Source organism: Propithecus coquereli, unplaced genomic scaffold (assembly GCF_000956105.1).
Source record: "Propithecus coquereli isolate 6110/MARCELLA unplaced genomic scaffold, Pcoq_1.0 Scaffold168, whole genome shotgun sequence".
Classification (NCBI taxonomy): Eukaryota; Metazoa; Chordata; class Mammalia; order Primates; family Indriidae; genus Propithecus; species Propithecus coquereli.
This window is the reverse complement of record NW_012141413.1, coordinates 3,354,143-3,375,054: the sequence shown is the minus strand read 5'-3', so window position 1 is coordinate 3,375,054 and position 20,912 is coordinate 3,354,143. Positions and strand designations below refer to the sequence as shown.

Genomic DNA, 20,912 nt, shown 5'->3' with positions numbered 1-20,912 from the left:
TCACCGGCAGCATCAGAGGGCAGCAAGCTGGGCACTGGCTCCTGGGGCGCTGCAGGGGTGGGGGCCACCTTGCCGATGCGCATCTCCACCCCCCGGGGCCCCTGCTCCATGAGGCTGATCTCCACCCCGATGCCCAGCGTGGCAAACATCTCCTGGAAGCGCGTGACTGCCCGGTGGGCCTCGGGGAGTGTCTCGAAGCGGATGCAGACAAAATGCTCGTCTTCGCGGTACGTCTGCCAGTCCGCGGGCTCCTCCGGCTCCGCGGGGCCCTCGTCAGCGCTGAGGAAGAGCTCCTCGTCTGAAACCTCAGCCGGGCCCTTGGTACGGAAGAGCCGGTGCAGCCTCCGGGCGGCCCGGCGGAAGGCGTCGTCCAGCTCACCCCCTGATGAGCTCTCGGCCTCGCTCTCTGTCCCGCTGACCACCACGCAGGCGCTGTGGGCCACCTGGCCAAACCTGTTGCTCACCTGACAGGTGTAGCGGCCAGCATCGGCACGGCCCACACCGGTGACCAGCAAAGAGCAGGTGCCATCCCCAAGCTGGTCGATGTGGTGGTGCCGCCCGTCGGTCAGCTCCATACCATCCTTCAGCCAACAGGCCCGCACATCTGCCTTGCTGGCCACCACACACTCCAGCCGCAGGACATCTCCCACCTGTGCCTCAGTGTCCCCAAATGTGCGGGAGAACACTGGCCCTTCCTGCTGCTTCATCTCCTTCCGGACCTTGTAGCCCTTAAAGGCAGCCTGGATCTTCACGGCCGCCTTGTCCATGGAGGGTTCACCCAGCTCCTTGGCACTGAGGTCTCCCTGTGCCGGGTACATGGCAGGCAGCTGCTCCTGCTGCTTCTTCGGCTTCAGGGAGGGGGCTGCTGGGGCCTCAACCTATGGACACAGGGCCTGATGTCACAGTAAGGTAGGGAAACTGAGGCCAGGAATAGGGAAAGGACTGGTGCAGGGACACACACAGGGAGGGGCCGGCTCCAGGTCTTGCTCTAGCACACCACTCTGCCTCCCACCCACTGGCAACTGCATTAGGCTCACCTGGATGCTGACGGCCCCTGTGGCTACCATAAAGCAAGCCCACCTCCCACAAACTGCTATACACAGTAACCCACATGTGGCAAACAGGGCTGTGAGGATCACCACAAAGAGGCCACTTCCAGATCTTCAGGGAAAAGTTTTAACAGCCAGGTGGGGTGGGGTGGATGGATGGTAGATGGATAGATAGATACATGGATGCGTGGATGGATGGGTGGATGAATGCATGGTTGAATGGGTGAACAGGAGGACAAACGGATTAATGGTTGGGTGGATGGTTGGTGGATGGATGGATAGATGGAAGAACAGATAGGTGATATATAATGGATGATTGGATGGATGGATGGAGAGTTGGATGACAGATGGTGGATGGAGAATGGATGGTTGTATGGGCAGATGGGTGGGTAAACAGGTTGACAGATAAATAGAAGAACAGGTAAACACATACAGGAATGGATCACAAATGAATAGGTGGATGGTAGATGAATGATGGGTGAATGGATAATGAGTGGTGAATAAATGGATGGATGGATGATAGATGGCTGTATGGTTGTGTGGGTGGATAAACAGGTTGACACATAAATGGATAAACAGGTGAACAAGCACAGGGAGGGTAGATGGATGGTAATGGGTGGGTACATGAATGCACAGTGCATAAATGATGGATGGACGCATCAGAGGATGGACGGTGGATAATGGATGGATGGATAAATGTCGGATGAGTGGAGAGATGCATAGGTGGATGAATGGGGGCATGAATGGACAAATAGAAGGATGGTGGATGGATGGTGGATGGATAGATGGAAAGGAGAAAAGAAAAACGCATATATGAACGGATGGATAACAGATTAGTGGATAGATGAATAGACAAAAGGAAAAAAGACAGCTGGAAAGAAGTATGGATGAACTGTTGAATGGATGTGTGGGCAGAGGATGAATTAACAGGTGAAGGAAAAGAAGGATGGATGGATGAATGGATGGAAAAAGAAAGAATGGCTGCATGGAAGGAGGAATAGTGGATGGACAGAAGGAAGAATGAATGGGTGGATAGAAAGATGGGTATATGCATGGATGGATGGATGGAAGAACGGAAAGGAAAAAAGGATGAAACAATGGATACATGCATGGATAGATGGAAGGAAGGATGGATGGATGGATGGAAGGATGGATGGAGGAATAAAAGGAAGGATGGATGGATGGAAAAGGGAAGGAAGGAAGGAAGAAGGAACGTAGGCATGGATGGAAGAAAGGAAGGAAGGCTGTGTGAATGGAAGGAAGGAAGGAAGAATAGATAGAGGGACAGAAGGATGGATGGATGGAAGAACAGATGCATGGATGGATGGATGGATGAGTGGAAAAAAGGAAGGATGGTTACATGGATAGTGAAGGTCTCAGGCCTCTCCTTGCAGACTCAGTCGGGGCTCACCTTGCTGGCCAGTGGTGAGGTGCCAGGCTTCCCAGCCTTCTTGAGGTAGGCAACCAGGGAAGGGGTCCCCGCCCGGGACTCGTCGTCAGAGCTGGTGTGTGAAAGGTCAGCCTCTCCGGTGCGTGCCAACTCATCGGCCGTGGAGTAGTCCTCGGAGAGGTCAGGGGCTGCCTCCTCCGCCTCCTGTCTCGGGCGCGGTGAGCGGCCATCCTCCTCTGGCAGCTCACTGATGGAGTCTAGCGTGGGCTCACGGCTCATGCGACGCTTCCGGGCCAGGGCCTCCCACAACAGGTGCAGATCACCCTCCTGGGCCGCCTCGGGGGGTAAGCTGGGCTGCGGTGGAGCCTCATCCCCAGAGCCTGGGCTCAGCACCACTGAGGAGGGGAGGAGACTAGTCAGCTGGCCAGGACAGAGCTGCCACGCCAGGCCAACCTTGGCTGCAGACTGGTACGTGGACCAGGCTGTGGCCTCACTAGACCTCTGCTCCCCGCGGGGCACTAGATACTTCTGACAGCACAATCTTTGCAAGTCTTAGAGAGGCTCTGAGCCTCAACCCCCCAACGCTGAGTGGGGTCTCAGTCTACCTCCTGTACAGGGAATGTTAGGACTCTGCAAAGTCAAACTGGGCTTATTTTAGCCCTTCCTGGCCCTGCTGCTGGGGTAGGAGACCTAGACCCACATGGGAGCCAGACACTGCCCAGGAGGCACCCAAGCCAGGCTCAGAGTGCAGGGCGGGGAGAGCGTGGGGAGGCACTAAGCACTGGGGGAGGGAGGGGCTGGATTCAGAGTACAAGGGGCTTCAGTGTACACGGGGACCAGAATAGGGGAACTATGGGCCGTGTCTGCTAGGACGCCATTCAGGAAGGGGGAGGCCAGCCTAAGCCACTGAGGCTCGGCAACGTGGGGCCCGCGGCTTCTCCTCACCAAGCTTGTCCCCCTGGACCTGACGCGGGGCCCCCAAGAGAACCCTCAGCCCTCCCCTGAGAGAGCTGAGGAGGAAGGCTGGGCCATACCCCCACACCCCGTGGCTCCCCGTCCCGGAATGCAAGAGGGTGAGGACATACCCTGGAACGTGGCAGCTGCGGGGCAGGCAGGACCCTGGGCGGGGACGCAGCGGTACTCGCCCTGGTCTTCCGCTGTGAAGCCTCTGATCACCAGCATCTGTCGCTTTCCCTGGGAGACTACCTCAAAGCGCCCACTCGGCTGGATACGCTCCGTCCCCCTGTGCCAGATGACCTCGCCGGCCTCGGCTGCCACCTCAAGCTCCAAACAGACGTCCTCGCCATCCACTGCCTGCCGGGTCTCGGGCGCCGAGGGCGCAGGAGGCACGGGCGTCGGCGGCTCTGTGGGGAAACAGCGTCCATGGATGGCGAACAGGCCACATCAGCAAAGACGCATCCCAGGGTCCAGGCCCACCCCTCCCCAGACTCCCGTCCTCCAGCTCAGGGACACTGCGAACGCGCCAGGCCTGAGGGTGGCCACTCACCGAGCCGCACGGTCTGGGGCAGGTACACTGGCTCCCCAGCGCCCGCCGGGCCCACAGCCGCCACACGGAAGCGGTAGGACTCGCCAGGGGCCAGGCCGTCCACCGCGCACTCAGGCCCAGGTACCAGTTCATGGCACAGCCGCCACTGGCCTGTGGCCCCCTCCTTCACCTCCACACGATAGCCACGGAGACCACCGCCTCCGTCGCTTGTGGGAGCCGCCCATGACAGCGTCACAGAGTGGCTGCTGCGGCCCACCACCTCAGCATCCTCTGGGGGATCAGGGAGGCCTGCAGGGCAGAGGCATTGCTCAGTGCGGCAGCTCCCTGGCGGCACCCACCGGCACCTTCAGCCCCTCCGGCGGCCCCGGGGTCTGACGCTGGATGCAGAGCAAGTGCAGGTGTGGTCCGCCTCCCAGGCCTGCACACACTGTGCCCGGGGCCCAGCCTGTTTCGGGGATGAGGGACATTGCCAAAATCCCCGTGGCACTTGGGTATTGCAGGGAGACTGCGTGCCCAGAGCCTACCCAGCAAGGGGGCCATGGAGAGACCACAGCAGTCGCTGGGGCTAGAGCCCCTCCTGCCTCCTGTGCGCCCAGGCTGGGCTCAGATCTGCACTGAGCAGGGACGAGGGAGCCGCCAGGGCTGGGGGTTCACACATGAACACACCTGGCAGGCGCCACCCTCCCAGTCAGCGCCCACACGCCCACGGGCAGGGCCAACCCCCAAGTTCTCCAGCCGGACAGATCCGCACAGGACCTAGCCCTGGACAGTCACCCACCCACCCGGGAGCTCTGCAGGTGGGTCGTCCCCCAGACCCAACCTGCAGGACAAGGACTTCGCCAACCACGCACCCAGCACGGTGAGCCGCGCGGAGACCACAGCGTCGCGGCAGGCAAAGGTGACCTCCCCCGCGTGGTGTGGCTGGGCTCTGCGCAGCAGGAGGGCGTGGTGGCTGCCGTCGGCGGTGACCGTCCAGTCGACGTCGTCTGGCTGCACCACGGCCCCATTGATGTACCAGGACGCGTCACCCACGGGAACCGCCTCGCTGAGCGTGCAGCTGAAGCTGGCCTGCGCCCCGGTGAGCACCGCTGCGTCCCGCGGGGCCTCCAGGACCTGCAGGCGCCAGCCTGTCGGGTTGGGGTGCCTGTGTGAGCGCGGGGGCGGGGGAGGGGCTCCGGAGGAGGAGCTCAAGACCCACACCCTCCCCACCCGCCCCCAGCAGGGTCGGCTGGGCGGGGTCTGAGAGACACCCCCCTCCAGGCTGCGCAGAGCTCTGGTGGGCGGGGCCTCGGGGACCGCCCGCTCACCGCCCTCTGCCTCAATGCGCAGTGAGCGCCCAGCCTCCTGCGGGGAGGGGTCCCAGCGCCTGCCCTGCACCGGCCCAGCGCGGTCACCTCTGACCGTGAGGAAGGCAGACGTCACCATGTCCCCGGCCAGGAAGGTCACCCGGCAGCTGTCCTGCGGCCGCAGGTTTTTGAGCAGCAGCAGGTGCCGCAGGCCGTTCTCGAAGTAGACCACCTCGGCGTTCTCAGAGGTGCGCACGGGTTCGTCGTCCAGCAGCCAGGTGTGGGCGGCCACCTCGGGCCGGGACAGTTGGCACTCGAACAGCGCCTCGCCGCCCTCGGGCGCCTCCACGTTCTCCAGCCCGCGCACCACTGTGTTCTTGGCTGCAGGGAGAGGGAAGCTCAGGGCGGGCCAGCGCCTCCAGGCACCCCGCAAACACTGTCCCTTGTGAGAGTCCGGAACACTACAAAAGGCCAAACAAAACGCACCTCCCCAGCGACCGCCAGGAGGGCAGCGCTCAGCGCCCACCTTGGAGCCGCCCGCATGCGCATCCGCGGTCACCCCCCACGCCCTGCCCGCCCTGCGCCGGCACCTCCCGCCAGCCCCGGGCTCCTGATCTCACAGGTGAGGAACCTGGCAGACTAGAAACTGGGCACTGCACAACCGGGCTCAAACCCGGCGGCCAGGCTCCGAGCTGGGCTCTGTACGCGCTGCCCCGGCTGCAGCTGCGGCGTCTGGAAACCCGGACCCCGCAAATAGCACTGCCAGAGCCGCTGCTGCGGCTCCTGGAACGCCTGGCTCACACTCACGCTGACCAGAGGCCTCCTCCGTAATCCACGCCCCCCCAATTCTGTGCATTTCACCTGGACCAGTCTAATAATTGGCCACGCACTTCTCAGGAAGCCACAAGCTCAACGACTGGACACGCCCTGCCTAGCAACAGCTCAGTTCCTGGCACAGTGAGCTCGCCACCTCCCAGGGCCTGTTCCCACCGGAATGGCCACCTGCATCACAGCCCCGGCTGTCGCCACTTGCCGTTCTACCGTTATTGCAAAGCCGCGCCAGAGCTGCGCCAGGCCTGGGGCTGTCCGCCAGGCGGCCTCACCTTGCACTTGCAACAGGGCCACCACACGTGTGCCCGCAGCCTCGCAAGAATAGATGCCACTGTCACAGGGCAAGGCCGGCCTGAAGATCAGCCTGGCCACGTTCCAGTCCTGCTCTATGATGACACGGTGCCCATCCGCGCACACCTCCCGCTCGTCCATCTTCCACGTCGCCTGCACGGGCAGCGAGTACTGGCAGAGGAGCTCGGCCGAGCCGCCCTCCTCCACAGCCAGGTCCTGCATGGCACTGACCACCTCCACCACGGGATCTGTCAGCCAACACGCCGGACACACGTCAGCCCTCAGAAGCAGGGCCACCACGGCCCTCCCGCCCTTGGCTTGCGGCATTAGCAGCTTCAGCGGCGGCAGCAAGCACCCAGGGGCACCCACCACAGCAGCCTGGGGCCGTCCATGCTGGACACACCTCACCCTGCCCGTGGCAGGTAGCACTGTCGGGCTTCGTCTCTGTCCAGCTGGGCCCTCCTGGCCCCCTCTGTCCCCACCTCCCTCTGGCCCAGGGCACATTGCCCCAGCAGGGATACCCCCACCAAGGTCTCCCCGCGAAGGCCCTCAGGCCCTAGCTCGGGATCCAGAACCTCAGCCCAGCTCGCCCCTCTCCGGGGACTTTGCCGCCCACCTTCAGGCCTCCATCCCATCTCCACTTGTTGAAATCCTACTCAATGAATGGTTGTTCGCCCTGGAACTCGGGTAAACCTTCCACGTTTTCTACGACAGCACATGGGGCAAAGGCACCACATGAAGCCACCGGGAGGGGCTCCCCGTATGGCCAGTCTTTCCCAGAAGGGCACAAGCCCACACTGAGCCCACAGCCGGGGAAGCGGGTGCAAGCAGGGACAGGCCAGGCAGGGGCCGCTCCTGCCTCCACAGGGGACTGTGCTTCGTGGCTGGGCACATGTGGCCAGCAAGGCAGTGGCCGGGTGGGCATGGGGTTGGTCTCCAGCTAAACTGCTCCCCAAGCCCAGACTTCTCATCCAGGAAGCAGGACAAGGGTCCGCCCACGGTGCCCACCTGGGCCGTCCTAGTCAACCACTATGCATGGAGGGATGCCCGGTCCATGGCCGCGGGGGCCGGTCCCAGGGACTTGTGCCACACGGGAGCCCACAGGAAGCATATATGGAAAGCAGAGGCAGAAGTGCCAGCATGGGAGGGTCCCATCGGCCAATACCTTTGACCAACAGCTTGGCCGTGGAGACCAGGGGCCCCGCGTGGAAGGTGACGGTGCCTGAGTCTGCCACCCCCAGGCCTGAGAGCACGAGGGAGTGAAAGGTCCCATTGCGCACAGCAATGGCGCTCTCAGGGCCGTCCTGCAGCAGGGTCCCATCCAGCCACCAGCGAGCCTCCGGCCCACCCGCACGAGACACCTCGCAGGAGAATGTGGCCACCTCCCCTGCGAAGACGTCCACGTTCTGCAAGCCACGTACCAGGCACAGCGCTGCCTCTGCACAACAGGGCGAGAAGGAGGGCTGGGCTGGGACACCCTGGGGTCTTAGGACTGGGCCACTATGGGGCTTACCGACGTGGGGCGTGGTACAATAATGGAGTTGGTCTTGGTCCCTGGTTGCTGGCACACAGCTCCTAAAACCCTCTGAATTTCCCCGAGTAAGAGGAGTATCTTTCGTTATGCAGAACGAGCCCCTTTGACCTCAGCTGAGTTCAAGCTGTGAGGTTACTCGGCGGGGCTTCTACATAGCTTCCGGAAGGGTTGGTCACCAGAAGGACCAAAAGTTTAGAGGGCTGACAGTCTCCACCCTACCCACCAAGCTCTGGGAAAGGGAGAGGGGCCAGAGGTTAATTACGCTCCACACAAACTCCTTCCAGAGGCTGCACGCGTTCCCAGGCTGTGCACACGGCGGTGCTGGGGGACGGCGCGCCCGGGGAGGACACGGAGGGTCGGGGCCCGCTCCCCAAACCCCTCGCCCTGTAAATCTCTGCCATTGGGCCGTTCCTAAGTTGTGTCCTTTATAATAACTTGCTGCATGTAGCTGTTTCTCTGAGTTCTGTGAGCCGTCCTAGCAAATTAATCAAACTCAAGGAGAGGGTAGTGGGACCCCCAATTTATAGCTACGCAGTCAGAAGTGTGGGTGGCCTGGGACTTCTGCTTGGCGTCTGAAGTGGGGGCGTCTTGAGGGGCTGGGCTGGTAACCTGTAGGATCTGACTCTAACTCCAGGTAGAAGGTGTCAGAATTAAATTGAATTATGGGCACCCAGTTGCAGTCTCCAGGAGAACACTTAGGAAAAGCCCACGCACATCTGGGCGCGGCAGCGTCCCTGCTGTGAAGTACAGCAGCAGAGCAGCAGTGAGCATGCTGTTCTCTACAGCTGGCGTCAGAAGAGGGACCTGCCAGACCAGCTCTGAGACTAGTCACGGGGGTGGGGGCCACCTGGCCCGGCAAGGTGGCCTAGGGTTGGGGTCTAGAAATCCACCTGGGCCAGTGGGCCCACCCTGATCACAGGAGGAGACACAAAGCCAACCCACAGCGAGCCCATGGAGACTGGCTCAGCCCCCAGGTACACCCCACACCCCTCAGAACATGCCTGGTTTTACCCACAGGAAGCTGAAGACGTGTACCCTTCTCAGCAGGAGGAATGGACGAGCCCCAGGCTCCACGCCTGAGGCCCTTTCTGCCATTTGGAGCCTTATCTGACCCGGTGTGGGGGGGAAGGAGAGGCCGCAGGGCCTGCCACTCTAAGAGGGTGAGAAGGGAGCCCTCCATCCCTGGGGGTGTGGAAGCTTATGCTCCTCCCATGCCAAGAGAGCACTTTGTCTAGATGTGCTCTGAGGTCCCCTTGGCTCTAGGCTACCAGGGCCCGAATACCAAGTGGCAACTGCTCCCTGCCCGATCACACAGCAGGGCCTGAGCTCAGGCAGCTTCCCAGACACAGGTGAAGCTGCTGCCTACCCTGTGCCCCGCTCCAGTCCTCTTCCCTCCCACCCACCTCTCGGTGGGACCCTCAGGCCACCACTGCCCACAGACCAGTCGAGAGAGGAGGACAGAGCCAAAGGCTTCTTCTACCACCCGCCGCCCTGCACCCTGCTTGCCTCTGAGCACGTCCCCGCGCCAGCCCGGGAGCCTCCGCGTGGAGACAGAGAAACCGTCCACAGCTGGCAAAGCCTGGACACCTTCACCCCATGGGGCGGAGGGTGAGAGGTGGGTAGCAGGGGAGCCCTTACGGAGATACCAGCCACTCATCAGGACAGTGCCGGGCAAGGCGGCCCTGTGCCCGCCCCAGCGGGCTCTCCATTGGAAGGAAGCCTCCCCGCTCTCTCGTTCAAGTGTACCACCGACACCCCAGCAGCAGCCCCCACTCTGCCCTGGCCATCTTTCCCAAGTGCACATCCGACTGCCACCTCATCCTGCTCGGCCACCTCTTCATTCTTGTCACTAACGAGCTCCCAAGCCCACCCATCACACTGCCTGCCTGGCACCCATTCACAGGCCCATGCCGGGGCCCGGCCCCCGAGGCCATGGCCAGGCATCCGGATGTGCCAGCTCACCCAGGCTGGGAACACCTCGCCAGAGAGGGGCTGAAGCACAGCCCAGCTCTATGCTGCCCCCGCACAGCTGCCCACCCTGGTGACCACACCAGGCCCTTCCTGCCCTGACCCTGCTCAGGACACCTGGAAACGCTCCCTCTTCCTCACTCAACTCAAGGGCACTGGCATCTGGAAACACCCCAGCCCACAGGACACAGAACTGACTGCATCCATCTACCCCTGGAGACTCGAGGGTGGGGGGTGGCACCTGGGATGCAGAACATACTCTCTCCATGTACAACTCCCCCCAGCTGAGTGGGGACTCCTGCACTTTGCTCCTACACTTTTGCTCCCCCAGCTGAGTGGGGACTCCCTGAGGGCACACTGCATCTGGACCATCTTAAGGTCCAGGACTTGGCAAAAGGTAGGGGCTTAAAGGGTTTGTTCAATGTTGAATGAATGGATAGCAGATGGATGGTGGATGATGGATGGATGAATGGATTGTGGATGGTGAATAGGTGAATGGATGGGCGAGTGGATGGATAATAGATGGCAGATGAATGGCAGATGGATGGAAACATGGATGGACGGTGGATGGTGAATAGATGAATGGATGGGTGGGTGGAAGTGGGTAGATGGATGGTATACAGGTGAGTGGAGGGATGGATGGGTAGGTAGATAGAAGGGTGGATGGCTGGTGAACAGGTGAATGGCTGAATAGGTGGACGGATGGATGGGCGAATGGGTGGATGGACATATTGCAGATGGATTGACGTATGGATGGATAATGGATGGACAGGTGGATAGATGATGGATGCACAGATGGGTGATGGATACATGGTGGATGGATGAATGGAGAGTGGATGGAGGGATCATGGGCGTGTGGATGAGTAGATGGATAAATGAATGGATGATGGGTGGATGGGGGGACCAGTTTGAGCCCTAGGAGTAGACAGCAGGAGAGGAGCACTCAGGCCAAGATGACCAGCTCCAGGGGCAAGGTATGACCCAAGGTGAAGGTTCCTGAAATCCTGTTTGTGCGCTTGCCCAAATCTGTACATGTATCATGGGAAAGCTTTTGCTCCTACACTTTTGAGCCTGTTGGGTGGGCAGATAGTGTGTGAACACGGCCATGTGTGCAGATGTGTGCATCTGTATCATAGGGGAGGCGATTGGAAGGCAGGAATCGGGAAGACCCTGCCTCCACTTTGGGGCCCAAGCCCATGGCTGCTGGGCTCCCCATCTCCCTCCCACAGACAGCTCTAATCCTGGACAGGGCCCCCCACAGCCCTTGGAACTTCTCAAGGTGATCTTCACCAACCCCCCCACCCCAGTGCCCTCTCTAGTCCATGGCTTTAGTGGCCAGGGGTCAGAAAACTGCCAGCCCCAGACACAATCACTGCTTTAGTCCTGGGTCCTGTCCCCCTGACAGCTGCCAACGGGTGAGATGCTGTGGTGCCCAGGAAGGAAGGGCCTCCCTGGGCAGCGTGGCCCAGGCGTGGGAGAGGCTGCCCACCTGTGACCTTCAGCTGGGCCTCAGAGCTACACGAGCCCACTTGGAAACTGATGGTTCCAGCATCCTCGAGGGTCACCTGCGGGAGTATGGAGAGACATGCTTGGCCCCGGCAGACCCATCCTCACCGAATGGGGCCCACCCATCTTGCAAGCCCCCAGTGACAGGGATTATCACCTCCCCAACCCAATCCCCTTGGAAGACCTTCCCGAGCGGAGCTGGAACTGGGTGGGGGCAAGTCCCCAGGAGCCCCACCTTGTGCAGGGTGAGTGAGTAGAGGTTGTCCTGCTCCACAGTGATGTCGTTCATCTCGTTGGCCTGCAAGGGCACCCCTCCCAAAGCCCAGCGGGCCTCCTGGCCTGAGGCCCTGGACAGCCGGCACCAGAAGCGGGCATCCTGGCCCTCGCTGAGCTGCACGTCCTGCAGGGGCTCCAGGATGGTCACCTCAGGGGCTGGGCACGGGAGGCATGGGCATCAGCCTCGGCGTCTGGGATGCCCCCTCAATCAGCAGAGCCTCCATGTCCCCGGGGTCCACCCCTAAGGACCCCCACCCCAATTCCCAAAGACAAGCACATGGGAGCCTGTTTTCAGCTCCCCACACCAGCTCCTGGTAGAGTCTGCAGGGTGGACTCTGATGGCTGGTGGTGAGTGAATGGATAAATGGGTAGACGATGCATGCATGGATGCGTGGATGATGGTGGATAGGTGGATGGACAGTGAATGGATGGATGGTGGATGGGAGGATGGGGAAATGGACGAATGGATGGATGGTGGATGGATGATGTGTGGATGGGACCAGTTTCAGAGCTAGTGGAACGGCAGAGATGGAGACAGTGCAGATGTCTGAGGGCTGGGGGTGGGCCACAGTTTGCAGTGGCCTCTTCACCAGGGCCACGCTATGGGGAGCTAAGCTCCAATACTGTGGGATCCTCTGAGAAGCCCACCACCACCTGGCCCCCAGCCTAACTCAGCCCCATCTACCCTGACGTCCTGGGGAGGGGACGCCCTGAAATCATCGGCTCACAGGTCTACCTCCCTGCCAGGTCCCTGCCCCCAGAGGCCAGGACTCTAGCCTGTCTCTGTCCCCCAGCCGCTCCTGGGCCCCACACGCAATCTGGGATGGCCCGCCTGCCGCGTGCCCAGAGCTGGCTACCTCTGACGGTGAGCTGGGCAGAGGACGTGTGGCTGCCCACGTGGAAGGAGATGGTGCCGGCATCCTCAGGTGTCACGCTCTTCAGCCAGAGTGTGTGGATACGGCCATCCTGCACGGCCACCTCTGTCACCTCGTTGCTCTGCAGCGGCAGGCCCTGGAGTCGCCACTGCACGTCCGTGGCCCCGGCCCGTGACACCTCACAGCTGAACTTCACGTCCTCGTCCACCTGCACCTCCGTGTCGACCAGACCCCGAACGATGGTCACCTCAGGCTCTGAGGGGCAGGGCAAGGGGGACACTTTACCAGCCAGGTCAAAGCATCCATGCCCCCTCCTCCAGGAAGTCTTCCTGGCCACCTTCACACCCTCTGCTACAGCCCCTATCTGCGCCACACGGCATTTGTCCCCCGAGATGTGCTCCCAAGCACAGCCCCCGCGGTGACACTGAGCTCCTTGGGGGCAGACCCTGGGCTGGGGGCACCTGTCTCCCTGGTCCCTAAGTTCTCTCAGAGGCTCCTGCACCATGTGGCACAGGAATGAGAAGGAAGAGAGCTTGAAACCCGGCGGGGGGGGAGGGCGTGGGTGTGGCAGGGAAGGGCTCACCTTTGACCCTGAGGGAGGCCACGGTTTTCTGGCCGCCCACCACGCAGGCATACTCGCCCGTGTCCTTGGCCTCCAGCCCGCGGACCAGCAGCTCACACGTGGTCCCCTGGCTCCGCATCTCGTACTTGGGGCCCACGCGCAGCTCCACACCCTCCTTCAGCCACTGCACCACAGCCCCCGGCGCCGCCTGGCTGAGCTGACAGCACAGCCGGGCCACGCTGCCTGCTTCCTGCTCCAAGCTCTGCAGCCCCGTCTTGAACTTGGGGCTGGGGGCTGTGGGGACCCAGAAAGGAACACAGGAAGGGACGCTTAGAGCCAGGAGCTTGCCTCTGGGCAAGCCCCTCCCCGCCTGGCCGCTACACAGGGTAGGGGATGAGCAGGGCCCGCGGGCAGCTCACCACGGACAGAGAGGGTGGCCACACTCTGTGTGTGGCCCGTGTCACAGGTATAGTCACCCGCGTCCTCTGGCTCCACGCCGCGCACCAGCAGCTCGGCAACCGTGCCCTCCTGCACCATCTGGTACTTGGCGCAGGGGAAGAGCTGCAGGGAGCCCCTGCGCCACTCCACGCCCGCCCCCGGCCGGGTCAGCTCGCAGCGCAGGTGCGCCGTGCCGCCCTCCGCCACCTCCTGCGCCTCCAGCTCGCGGAGGAAGCGCACGGGCGCGGCTGTGGGGAGAGGGTGGGCGTGAGGGTGCAGGTGGCAGTGTGGCGGGGTGAGGAGGGCCAGGGGCAATCTTACTGGGGAGATGAAAGGGCAGGAACTGGGGAACCACTCAGGTCGAGGGGGCACCCGCTACCAGGAGGGGGCAGTTACGCCAGGGTGGGGGAGGCCCCACAAGGGCACAAGTACGGGATAGATGACAGAGCCGGGAGCAGATACAGGGGTCTCGGACACCTGAACGGTGCAGCCTGGGGCGGGGAGGGGGTGGGGCCAGAGCCTCAGGGCAGGCTGCACCTGTCCCGTGGAGCCCCGTCCCTGCAGCCGGGGCTCCCTCCACGCAGAGCTGTGGCTCCGAGGGTCAGCCCAGAGCACCGGGACTGCTCCGTCCCCTCTGCGCCACCCCACGCCCTGCGTCTGTGAGAGGGGCCAGCCCAGCCCGGGACCCACCTGTGACGGTGAGTGTGGCGCTGGTGGCCTGGGAGCCGCAGGCGCAGGTGTACTCGCCCGCGTCCTCGCGCCGCACGTCCCGCAGCACCAGCTCCGCGGTGCGGCCCCGCAGCCGCGGCTCCCTGCGCGCATCCGCGCCCAGCTCCAGGCCGCCCTTGCTCCAGACCACGGCGGCCGGCTCGGACAGCTCGCAGCACAGGCGGGCCGCCGAGCCCTCCTCGGCCTGCAGGCTCTGCAGCGGCTCCCGGAACAGCACCTGCGGGGCTACGGGCAGGCACGCTCGCTTGGAGACCACGCTCTGGCACCCACTCGGACCCTGGGACACAGCCGTGCCCCCGTCTCCCCAGGGCAGGTCGCCTCTGTCCACCCCCACCCCGTGCTCCCCAGGGTAGGGCTGCATCAACCCCCAGACCCCAAGGCAGGACCATGTCCCCTTAGACCCGGAGGTGTGGCCGACTGTGTCTGTCCCACAAGGCCACACTGACAGTCAGAGCCAGGGTCTATGGGTCCCGCCTCACTTCCCCTAGAGACGAATGTGACAATCTCCAGCTAAGAGGCCTCAAGGCTCAAATAAGGGTGGCAGAAAGCTGAGCGGATGGGGGGGGACAGGAGGGAATCCTGTCCCTACCACAGTGACCGGTGACCTGAGGCCATTTGGAGGGAGATCAGGGCAAGCCCCAGTGCTGTGATTCGAGAGGAGACAGGAGAGGGGCAAACAGCAAGAGCCACGGGGGAAATGGGCGACCACAAGGAGAGGGCACTGTGTGGCCCCAGGGCTGGACACATAGTAAGGGCAGACACCCGAATGAGTCCACGAGGCCACATGTGGTTTTTACCCTTGACGGTGAGCGTGGCCGAGGTCTTCTCCTGCCCACACACGCACGAGTACTCCCCGGCATCCGCCATGGCCAGGCCTCGGATCTGCAGCTCACACTGCGTCCCGTCCCGCCTCACGCTGTATCTGTCCCCATCTCTGAGGGTCTCGGGCCCCTTCCTCCACTCCACGGGGGCCGCCTTGCTCAGCTCACACCGCAGCGTGACTGTGGCCCCTTCTGTGGCCTCCTGGTTTTTCACACCTTCTATGAACCTGGCGGGCAGGGCTGCAGAGGACCAAGCGGTCCCTGAGAGCATCAGACTGGAGGACTCTGTGTACAGGACACGGACGCCACACACAGCCACACAAACCGCGAAAGGCCCACGGTGTGAGCGAGTGAGTGAAGGTGCAGACGGTGAGAAAGCAAGCGGCCCAGGCTGAACAGAGAACGTGGGGTGGATGTGAACGTGAAGAGATGTGACAAGGAGATGGGGAGGTGGGAGATGCCCAGAGGACCCCAGTTAGAGGACCGACGACCCAGGTTGCCAACAGGAGTTGTGCCACATTTGGATGCAGAAGCTAGTGATGGGGAGAAAATGTGTAGACACCAAGCAACAAGTCGACACGGTCAAATGTGGTCTTTACCCTTGACAGTGAGCGTGGCCGAGGTCCTCTCCCGCCCACATGTGCACGAGTACTCCCCGGCGTCCTCCACGGCCAGGCCACGGATCTGCAGCTCACACATGGTCCCGTCCTGCCGCAGGCTGTATCTGTCCCCATCTCTGAGGATCTGGGATCCCTTCCTCCACTCCACAGAGGCCACCTTGCTCAGCTTACACTGTAGCATGGCCGTGGCCCCTTCTGTGGCCTCTTCATTCCTCAGACCCTCTGTGAACTTGGCGGGCAGGGCTGGGGGTCAGAAAGACATGGGCACAATCACACCCTCTGAGCACACAGGAGACACAGGACGTGGACACACACAAAAGACACAAAACCCACTGGACATGGGCCACGCACTGCTTGTGCTGAGCACAGGCTGTGGATGGTGGCTCCCCTTGGTCCAGCCTGTGCACAAGTCACAGAGCAGCCAGGAACATAACAGAGAGGATGAGACACTGCGGATGGAGAGAAAACCAAGACCAAGAGACCAGAACACAAATGGGAGCAGAGAGGTGATGGGCAGCCACCAAAAAGCAGTCCATGTGGCCACTTGTGGTCTTTACCCCTGACGGTGAGTGTGGCCGAGGTCCTCTCCTGCCCACACACGCATGCGTACTCGCCGGAATCCGCCACGGCCAGGCCACAGATCTGCAGCTCACATCGTGTCCCGTCCCGCCTCATGCTGTGTCTGTCCCCATCTCTGAGGGTCTCGGGCCCCTTCCTCCACTCCACAGGGGCCACTTTGCTCAGCTCACACCATAGCATCGCTGTGGCCCCTTCTGTGGCCTCCTGGTTTCTCATGTCTTCTATGAATCTGGCAGGCAGGGCTGGGGAGGACGAAACAGTTGCTGAGAACATCAGACTGGATGGCTCTGTGTACAGGATTCGGACACCACACACGGCCACAGAAACTGCCAAAGGACCACGGCACGAGTCAGCAAAGGAAAGTACAGATGGTAAGAGAGCACAAGGCCCAGGAGGAACAGAGACAAAGCGAAGGACGTGACGATGATGACATCTACTGACAAGGAAAAGAGGACACGTTAGACACCCAGAGGACCCCAAGTAGAGGATATATGCCCACAGGTTGCCGCAGGAGCTGTGCCACATTGGGAGGCAGAAGGTGGTGACGTGACACAATGCACAGACATCAAGCCACAGGTCCACGTGGCCACACACAACCATTACCCCTGACGGTGAGCGTGGCCGAGGTCCTCTCCTCCCCGCACACACACAAGTACTCCCCGGCATCCGCCGCAGTGAGGCTATGGATCTGGAGCTCACACTCAGCCCCATCCTGCCTCAGGCTGTATCTGTCCCCAGCTCTGAGGGTCTCAGGACCTTTCCTCCACTCCACAGGGGCTGCCTTGCTCAGCTCACACTGCAGTGTGGCTGTGGCCCCTTCTGTGGCCTCCTTGTTTCTGAGTCTTCTGATGAAGTGGGCAGGCAGGGCTGGGGACAGACAGATGGACACAGAGAACATCAGCCTCCCTAGAAGGCGCTGGGGGGCAGAACACGCCCCGAAGGACACAGAATCCCCCAGGACGGAACCCACGGTGGCACTGAGAAGGGAAGCAGGCTAAACACGCGGGTTTCCTATGGTTCACGCAGCAGCCCAGGAGGCTGGAAGGGATTCCGTGGAGTGATGGGAAGAATGTGGCACAGAGTCGGGGGAACACCACGGAATGAGCAGAAATGGATGGCAGAGGCTCATAACTGGACACGAGAAGGACGATCTACTTGTTCATGCAGCATATTTACCCCTGACGGTGAGCGTGGCCGAGGTCCTCTCCTGCCCACACACGCACGAGTACTCCCCGGCATCAGCCATGGTGAGGCCATGGATCTGCAGCTCACACTGGGTCCCGTCCTGCCTCACGCTGTATCTGTCCCCATCTCTGATGGTCTTTGTCCCCTTCCTCCACTCCACAAGGGCTGCCTTGCTCAGCTCACACCACAGTGTGGCCATGGCCCCTTCTGTGGCCTCCTGGTTTCTCATGTCTTCTATGAACCTGGCAGGCAGGGCTGTGAAGGACCAAGTGGTCACTGAGAACATCAGACTGTCTGGAGGACTCTGTGTACAGGACACGGACACCCACATAGAGCCACACAAACTGCCACAGGACCATGGCATGAACGAGCAAACCCACGTACAGACGGTGAGGAGCCAATGGGAGGAACAGAGCACAGAGAGATAAACATGAACATGAGGATGTCTCTCAGCAAGGAGAAGGGGAGGTGGGAGATGCCAGAGGACCCAAGACAGAGGACAGATGCTCACAGGGTGACCATAGGAGCTGTGCCACATTGGGAGGCAGAAGGTGATGATAGGGAGACAATGTGTAGACACCAAGGCACGGGTCTACATGACCGCACATGATCTTTACCCTTGACAGTGAGCGTGGCCGAGGTCCTCTCCCGCCCACATGTGCACGAGTACTCCCCAGCATCCGCCACGGCCAGGCCACGGATCTGCAGCTCACATGTGGTCCCGTCCTGCCTCAGGCTGTATCTGTTCCCATCTCTGAGGCTCTGGGGCCCCTTCCTCCACTCCACGGGGGCCACCTTGCTCAGCTTACACTGTAGCGTGGCCGTGGCCCCTTCTGTGGCCTCTTCATTCCTCAGACCCTCTGTGAACTTGGGAGGCAGGGCTGGGGGTCAGAAAGACATGGGCACAATCACACCCTCTGAGAACACAGGAGACACAGGACGTGGACAGACAGAGAAGACACAAAACCCACTGGACATGAGCCACGTGCAGGGTGCGCCAAGCACAGTCTGTGGCCTGTGGCTTCCCCCAGCCCAAGCTGTGCACCACACGGCTGTGGCCTCCTCGGGCCTCACGTTTATATGAATCTGGTTGGCAGAGCCAGAGAGGGATGGAAACACAAGGAGATCATCAGAGGCTCTGCAGAACTTTGGGGGACACAGAATCCAACAGGAATATGTGACTGAACCCGCTATGGCACAGTGGTGGGAGGGTGGAAGGGATTCCATGGAGTGACAGGTAGAGGGTGACACAGAGATGGGGAGAAACGATGGAAAGAGTGGAGACAGATGTCCGGAAGTCAATATTTAGACGCCAGAACAGTTGTGCCTGACCACACGTGGTCTTTACCCCTGATGGTGAGCGTGGCCGAGGTCCTCTCCTGCCCACACACGCACGAGTACTCCCCAGCATCCGCCACGGCCAGGCCACGGATCTGCAGCTCACACGTGGTCCCGTCCTGTCTCAGCCTGTACCTGTCCCCATCTCTGAGGGTCTCGGGCTCCTTTCTCCACTCCACAGGGGCCACCTTGCTCAGTTCACACTGCAGAGTGGCTGTGGTCCCCTCAGTGGCCTCCTTGGTCTTCAGATCTTGAATGAATCGAGCAGGAAGGGCTAGGAAGGGTCACATGGACAGAAGCCGTCAAACCCTCTGGCGGATTTGAGGGACACAAGCTCAACATCCAGGAAGGACACAGAAGCAGGAGGCTTTGAGGATGTGGCAAGAGGCAGGCCCAAGAGCGTCAGATAGTGAGGCCTTCTGAGTTCTGTCTGCGAGGGGCAGGGAGCTGGGAGGGGGGCTCCGTTCCAGACCTCTCATCTTCTCAAAGGGCATCTTGTCCTACCCAGAACCTCTCATGCCTGGGAAGCAGCACAGGCTCCTCCGATTTGCAACAACGTGATGGACACCCCCCACCCCCTCTCTCTCTCCTCCCCAACCCCTGTAACCACACAGGAGGCATCTCCATGTCATGACATTCACTGCCCCGCTGTTGTCCCTCATACAGGAGATACAGGAGATACCCTTCCCTGGCAGGGTGTCCATCCCACACGTCTGGGCTCACTGTACATCCTCCCAGCCCCCGTGAGGCCCTGCTCTTCCATGTCACCTGCCTCTTTTCTGACCCTATAGACCTACACTCCCACCCACTGCCCTGGCTCACATCACGTAGACACCAGACTCCAGCTGTGGCCTCTACACCACACCTGACACTACAACCTGCCATCCCCTTCTCCTGTCCCACGCCAGGAAGAGTGACAGCTCCCAAGTTACAGCTCGCCTGGGCCCGCCCTGGCTACACCTTGTTACGAGGTGACCCAAAAGTCAAATATTGAAGCCCTAATCCCCATTACTTCAGAATGTGACTGGTTTGAAGATAGGGTCTTTAAAGAGGTGATCAAGGTTCATCGGGTCAGGAGGGTACATCCTAACCCATACAAATGCTGTCCACATAAGAAGAGGAGATTTGAATACAAATGCAGGAGGACAACCATGAGAAGACACATGGGGAAAACAGCTGTCTGCAAGCTAAGAAAAGAGCCCTCGGAAGGAGACAACCCTGGCGACACCTGGGTCTCAGATATCCAGCTTCCAGAACTTAAAAAAACAAAATACGAATTTCTGTTGTTTAAGACACCAGTCTGTGGTGCTTTGTTATGGCAGCCCAAGCAAATGAACACAGATTTTGGTACCAGGAGTGCAGTGCTATTGCAACAAATGCCTGTAAATAAGGAAGTGGCTTTGGAACCAGGTAATGAGACGTGGCTGGAAGATTTTTGAGGTGCATGCTAGAAAAAGGAAGAGTTTGCCATGAAGGCAGTGTTGGCGAAAATAGATGTTAAAAATTCCATTTTTTAAAAATATCCATATGTTAAGCAGTGGTGTGAGCCACCACTTCTGGCCAGGAATGGTGGCTGACACCTGTAATCCTAGCACTCTGGGAGGCTGAGGCAGGAGGATCACTTGAGTGAGGTCAGGAGTTCGAGACCAGCCTGAGCAAGAGTGAGACCCCTATCTCTACCAAAAATGGAAAAAGTTAACTGGGCATGGTGGTGCCTGTAGTCACAGCTACTCTGGAGGCTGAGGCAGGAGGATCACTTGAGCCCAGGAGTTGGAGGTCACAGTGAGCTATGATGATGCCACTGCACTCTAGCCAGGGTAACACAGTGAGATTCTGCCTCAAAAAAAAAAAAAAGGAAAGAAAAAGAAAGTGCTTCTGGTCAGGCCTCAGATGGAAACGAGGAATGTGCTATTGGAAACTGGAGAGAGGTGACCCTTATTATAAAGTGGCAAAGACCCTGATCAAATTGTAGTCAAATGTTTTATGGAAGGTAGAACTAACTTGGAAACACTGAAATTGGATGTCTACCTGACGAGATTTCTAAGCAAAGTGTTGATAGTATAGCCTGGTTTCTCCTTAATGGTAATAGCAAAGTGTGAGAGGAGAGACATATGTTCAAAAAGGAAT

At 60.5% G+C, this 20,912-nt stretch overlaps 1 protein-coding gene across 1 annotated transcript in view; it reads right to left on the bottom strand.

Moving 5' to 3' along the window:
• The window catches only part of LOC105808120 (obscurin-like), a 108,162-nt gene that overhangs the window by 48,331 nt on the left and 38,919 nt on the right, over window positions 1–20,912 (bottom strand). Inside the window, 19 exon segments of the mRNA XM_012641682.1 lie at window positions 5–878; window positions 2,461–2,834; window positions 3,525–3,803; window positions 3,947–4,234; window positions 4,798–5,073; window positions 5,254–5,613; window positions 11,346–11,421; window positions 11,598–11,794; window positions 12,496–12,768; window positions 13,097–13,369; window positions 13,495–13,761; window positions 14,204–14,467; window positions 15,040–15,217; window positions 15,841–15,887; window positions 16,241–16,504; window positions 16,866–17,129; window positions 17,439–17,702; window positions 18,065–18,328; window positions 18,796–19,059. Of these exon segments, the coding sequence (XP_012497136.1) occupies window positions 5–878; window positions 2,461–2,834; window positions 3,525–3,803; window positions 3,947–4,234; window positions 4,798–5,073; window positions 5,254–5,613; window positions 11,346–11,421; window positions 11,598–11,794; window positions 12,496–12,768; window positions 13,097–13,369; window positions 13,495–13,761; window positions 14,204–14,467; window positions 15,040–15,217; window positions 15,841–15,887; window positions 16,241–16,504; window positions 16,866–17,129; window positions 17,439–17,702; window positions 18,065–18,328; window positions 18,796–19,059 (5,346 nt within the window).